General features: G+C 43.8%; 1 protein-coding gene across 1 annotated transcript; it reads left to right on the forward strand.

Moving 5' to 3' along the window:
• The first annotated feature begins 281 nt into the window (after nt 1–281).
• On the forward strand, nt 282–3457 carry LOC132223944 (insulin-like growth factor 2 mRNA-binding protein 2). Its single transcript, XM_059678973.1, is given in 3 exon segments — nt 282–1092; nt 1095–1647; nt 1650–3457. Coding segments are annotated over 3 exon segments (1878 nt in total). The 5' UTR covers nt 282–318; the 3' UTR covers nt 2201–3457.
• The last annotated feature ends 2575 nt before the right edge of the window (nt 3458–6032 follow it).

Below are 6032 nucleotides of genomic sequence, written 5' to 3' on the forward strand. Positions count from 1 at the left end.
CAATTGTAAGAGACAAATGATGTATAGATTCAATGCAATTACAATGAAAACTCCGCAAGTTTTCTTTGTGGATTTTGATAAACTGATTCAAAAACATATATGGAAATCCACAGGGCCAAGGATATTTAAGACACCCATGAAGAACAGGGTGGAAAGAATTGCTCTACCAGGTATCAAGACTTATTGTAGGGGTGGCGGGCGGGCGGACGGAGGGGAGGGGTGGCGGTGGAGGAGGAAGAGACACTATGGTAGCAGAGGAGGTGAGGAGTGCCGGTGGTACCGGGCTGGGGGAGCCGCAGGTTCTCGGGGAAGACAAGGATGATGTACAAGCTTTACATCGGGAACCTGAGCCCCGCCGTCACCGCCGATGACCTCCGGCAGCTCTTCGGGGACAGGAAGCTGCCCCTGGCGGGACAGGTCCTGCTGAAGTCTGGCTACGCCTTCCTGGACTACCCGGACCAGAACTGGGCCATCCGCGCCATCGAGACCCTCTCGGGTAAAGTGGAATTGCATGGGAAAATCATGAAAGTTGATTACTCAGTCTCTAAAAAGCTCAGGAGCAGAAAAATTCATATTAGAACTATCCCTCCTCACCTGCAGTGGGAGGTCTTGGATGGACTTTTGGCTCAGTATGGGACAGTGGAGAATCTCGAACAAGTCAACACAGACACAGAAACTGCGGTTGTCAATGTCACATATTCAACAAGAGAAGAAGCAAAAACAGCCATCGAGAAGCTGAGTGGTCATCAGTTTGAGAACTATTCCTTCAAGATTTCCTACATCCCAGATGAAGAGGTGAGCTCCCCTTCGCCCCCTGACCGAGCTCAGCGTGGGGACCGCTCTTCCAGGGAGCAAGGCCACGCCCCTGGGGGCTCTTCTCAGGCCAGACAGATTGATTTCCCGCTTCCGTTCCTGGTCCCCACCCAGTTTGTTGGTGCCATCATCGGAAAGGAGGGCTTGACCATAAAGAACATCACTAAGCAGACCCAGTCCCTGGTAGACATCCATAGGAAGGAAAACTCTGGGGCCGCGAAGAAGCCCATCACCATCTATGCCACCCCAGAGGGGACTTCGGAAGCGTGCTGCATGATTTCAAGAAGGAGGATTCTCATAAGGAGGCTGATGAGACCAAAATTTTGAATATATCATCCCACTCCCTCCTGGCTTGCAAAATTTCTGCCGAGAACTCCACCGATAATATGGAAACTCTGAGAACTGAAGAGATTCCTCTGAAAATCTTGGCCCACAATCGCTTGGTTGGAAGACTTATCAGAAAAGAAGGCAGAAATTTGAAGAAAATTGAACATGAAACTGGGACCAAGATAACAATTTCATCCTTGCAGGATTTGAGCATATACAATCCTGAAAGAACCATCACTGTGAAGGGCACAGTTGAGGCCTGTGCCAGTACTGAGATGGAGATTATGAAGAAGCTACGTGAGGCCTTTGAAAATGACATGCTGGCTGTAAATCAACAAGCCAACCTGATCCCGAGGTTGAACCTCAGCGCACTTGGCATCTTTTCAACAGGATTATCTGTGCTGCCTTCACCTGCAGGGCCCCGAGGACCTCCCCCTGCTCCCCCCTACCACCTGTTCGCTACCCACTCTGGATACTTCTCCAGCTTGTACCCCCCTCACCAGTTCAATCGTTCCCACATCATCACTCTTACCCGGAGCAGGAGATCGTGAATCTCTTCATCCCGACCCAGGCCGTGGGGGCCATCATCGGGAAGAAGGGCACGCACATCGAGCAGCTGGCTCGGTTTGCGGGGGCCTCCATCATGATTGCCCCAGCGGAAGGCCCAGACGTCAGTGAAAGGATGGTCATCACCACCGGACCGCCAGAAGCCCACTTCAAGGCTCAGGGGCGGATCTTTGGGAAACTGAAAGAAGAAAACTTCTTTAACCCCAAAGAGAAGGTGAAGTTGGAAGCCCACATCAGAGTGCCCTCTTCCACTGCTGGCCGGGTGATCGGCAAGGGCGGCAAAACCATGAATGAAGTGCAGAACCTAACCAGCGCAGAAGTCATCGTGTCTCGTGACCAAATGCCCGATGAAAACGAGGAAGTGATCGTCAGAATTATTGGGCATCTCTTTGCGAGCCAGACCGCACAGCGCAAGATCAGGGAAATCATACAACAGGTGAAGCAGCAGGAGCAGAAATACCCTCAGGGAGTCGCCTCACAGCGCTGCAAGTGAGGCTCCCACAGGCACCAGCAAAACAACGGATGAATGTAGCCCTTCCAACACCTGACATAACGAGGCCAAACACAGCCAGCAAGATTGGGAGCAAACCAAAGACCATCCTGAGGAATGAGAAGTCTGCGGAGGCACAAGGGCTCTGCAGAGGCCCTGAGGACCTGGTGGGCAGGAGAGGGGGCGGGGGTTGGGGGGAGCCGGGCTGTTCACCGCCCAGCCTTCCGCCTCCCGGGGCCTCTGCAGGCTGCCCAGCCAGCCACTTCACAGCCCACTCGGATCTCTCCGCAACTCCCACCACGCTATCCCTTTTAGTTGAACTAACATAGGTAAAGGTGTTCAAAGCAAAGCAAAGTTCACTTTCCTTTTGTGGAAAATTGTCTCTGTACATGTGTGTACATATTAGAAGGGGAAAGATGTTAAGATATGTGGCCTGTGGGTTACACAGGGTGCCTGCGGCGTTAATATATTTTAGAAATAATATATCAAATAACTCAACGAACTCCAATTCTTAATCAAGTATTAATTTTTTTTTCTTTTTAAAGAGAAATCAGGCTTTTCTAGACTTTAAAGAATAAAGTCATTCTTTGGGAGGTCTAATGGTTTAGTAAGGAGCTTCAAGGCCACCCACACAAATCCACCAGAGGGAAATCTGGTCAGGACACTCGCGGCAGCTCCGGATCACCTGTGTATGTCAACAGAAGGGATACCGTCTTCATCCCTGTCAAGCTCACACCCATTTCTTTTTGCTTCAGGGGTTTTAAACTGGTTTTGCATACTGTTCTATACGTCTGTCTCTGTTTATCTCTCCCCGGCCTTCCTCCCTCCCGTCCTTCTCCACACCCATCCTTTTAGTCCCCACACCCCTCTGCCTCAGTCCCACTCTCTGGGCACCCCTGGCAAAGCAGTGCTCTGAGTATCACATCACACAGAAGGAACAAAAGTGAACACACAAACCAGCCTCAACTTACACTTGGTTACTCAACAGAACAAGAGTCAATGGTACTTGTCCTAGCTTTTCAGAAGAGAAAACAGAAACCCATCGAACCAACCAAAACAAAGAAAAACCCCACAAAGAATATATTTAGTCTTTTTTACATTTTGTTGTATAAGCCATCCATTTTCTGCAAAATGATTTCTTTCTTTTGAAAAAAAAATGTGGAAGAAAATAGCAATTTACATGAGGTCATTGGCCCAGGGCGTTAAATTTACAGATTTTTTTTTAAAGAGAAAAACATACAAAAAAAGCTACCTTAGGTGTTTTTTGTTTGTTTGTTTGTTGTTGTTTTTTTAAATATATTTTATTGATACTTTACAGAGAGGAAGGGAGAGAGATAGAAAGTCAGAAACATCGATGAGAGAGAAACATCGATCAGCTGCCTCCTGCACATCTCCTACTGGGGATGTGCCCGCAACCCAGGTACATGCCCTTGACCGGAATCGAACCTGGGACCTTTCAGTCCGTAGGCCGAGGCTCTATCCACTGAGCCAAACCGGTTTCGGCTGTTTGTTTGTTTTTTTACCTCAGCACCTTGCTCTTGTGTTTTCCTTAGAGATTTTGTAAAGCTGATAGAAGCATTTTTTAATTTTTTAATAAAAATGAGTTGGAAAAAAATACAATATCAGCTGCCAGCCTGGAGGTGACAGTCCAAGTGTGCACTACCCTCTGTGTGCCGCCTTCCGCCAGCCAGGAGCCCACGCGGCCTTCTTTTGGCCAAACCTTTGAAAATTTTTATTTAAAAAGAAAGATGACCAAGAGACACAGAGAAGATGTTGGAGATGTCCTGAATCTCATTAGGGTACGTGCCATGAGGGCTTTTGTGCTAAAGAATGGACATGTACTGGTTTCTGTGAACAAGCCATTTTACCATCAGACTGCAATGCCAGTTTCCTCTACTGCAAACAGTGTTCTGTGACAAAAACAAACAAACAAAAAGGAATATATCCAGCTAACAAGAAAAAAAAGACTTATTGTAAAGCTATAATGATTAATAGAGTGTGGTGTTAATGCAAAGAAGATAAGTAAGCCAGTGGAGCAGAATAGAGAGCCCAGAAATTGACTGCTCTATATATGTACATTATATAACAAAGATGGCACTACACAGCAGTGAGGAAAAAATAGTCTTTTCAACAAATGATGTTGGTACAATTATCTAAATGCATTTTTTTAAAAAAAAATGAACTTGGACCCTCTACATCATACCACACACAAAATCAATGCCAGGCTGATTAAAATTCTAAATGTAAAAGACTAGCCCAGCTGGAATGGCTCAGTGGTTGAACATCGACCTATGAACCAGGAGGTAGGGTTTGACTCCCAGTCAGGGCACATGCCCAGGTTGCAGGCTCGATCCCCAGTGTGGGGCATGCAGGAGGCAGCCAATCAATGATTATCTCTCATCATTGTTGTTTCTATCTCTCTCTCCCTCTCCCTTCCTCTGCGAAATCACTAAAAATATCTTTAACAAAAAAAATCTAAAAAATGATATCGTTTGACTCCCACCTATGCACCAATCACTGAGCTTATTCTACATTTCTCCTTTGCTCCCAATTTAAGTTGTATTTCTACTTTGTCAGAGAATGTTCTTCAACTTTTATCTTCATATTTCTTTTAGTCTTAGATTTATAATTAAACCTATTCAATTCTCATTATCTGTTCTTTTGCCAAAATTTTCTAATCTTCTCTTAATTGGATAAAACTTGATCTCTAGTGGAAACCTCAGCAAGAGTTCCTGAATACAAAATTTCTTGAATTCTAAAAATTTAAACCTAAAATCCTTGGCTCACACTTTTTACTTGCATTTTTAAAAAAATGTTTTCTCACACTTACTCTTTTTTTAAAAAAATATATTTTATTGATTTTTTTACAGAGAGAAAGGGAGAGAGATAGAGAGTTAGAAACATCGATGAGAGAGAAACATCGATCAGCCACCTCCTGCACATCTCCCACTGGGGATGTGCCCGCAACCCAGGCACATGCCCTTGACCGGAATCGAACTCGGGACCCTTCAGTCCGCGGGCCGAAGCTCTATCCACTGAGCCAAACCGGTTTCGGCCTCATACTTACTCTTTATAATCCTGTCATGTAATTTAATTCCACCTGATTTTCATTTCTTGTAGGTTACTTGTTTTTTTAATTTAATTTAATTTTTGTCTGTAGACACAAAGGGTTTTTTCTTTATCATTAATATCTGTATTACTAAATCAGGGTTGACAGTGAATCTTCCTAGATGTACAATGGGCTCTTTAAATATGTAGAATCAGGTGTTCTTTTTTATGTATTCTTTTATTTTCAAAATGTTTAAAATTTTAATATTAAATATTAGTTCTGCATTATTTGCTTTTTCTTTTTTAGAGATTTCTGATATATTTTATCTATCAGTTTCCTCTTTACCTCTTTACTTTGTTTTGGTTCTCTTGGCTCTTTTTCATTTTCATTTGTTCTTTCCCTTACTGTATTTTTCGACCATATCCTTTCTCCCTTGGTTGCTTTGTCATTTAGTCTTCTGATATGAATTTGTCTTTTTCTTCAATTTCTTTCCTAAGTTCAGTCAGCCCTCACTTTTCATTTTCACGTTTGTGTCTATTGTGAGTTTTTGAATTTCTGATTTATAGTATTCTTTCATATATGAAATTGCTTGTTTAATATATTATAATCCATGCTTTTCTCTGCTCTGTGGTTGTTTTTATTGGGGGTTGATTATTTTTATCAGCTGAAAAGTTTTGATTCTTTTTTTTTTTTTTCAGTTGATCAGCAGCCTAGCCAGGTTCTAGCCAGGTTCTAGCCAGGTTCGGTCTTTATTGTCCTGTTACATCTGTATTTATACCAATTGAT

Source organism: Myotis daubentonii, chromosome X, assembly GCF_963259705.1.
Source record: "Myotis daubentonii chromosome X, mMyoDau2.1, whole genome shotgun sequence".
Lineage (NCBI taxonomy): Eukaryota > Metazoa > Chordata > Mammalia > Chiroptera > Vespertilionidae > Myotis > Myotis daubentonii.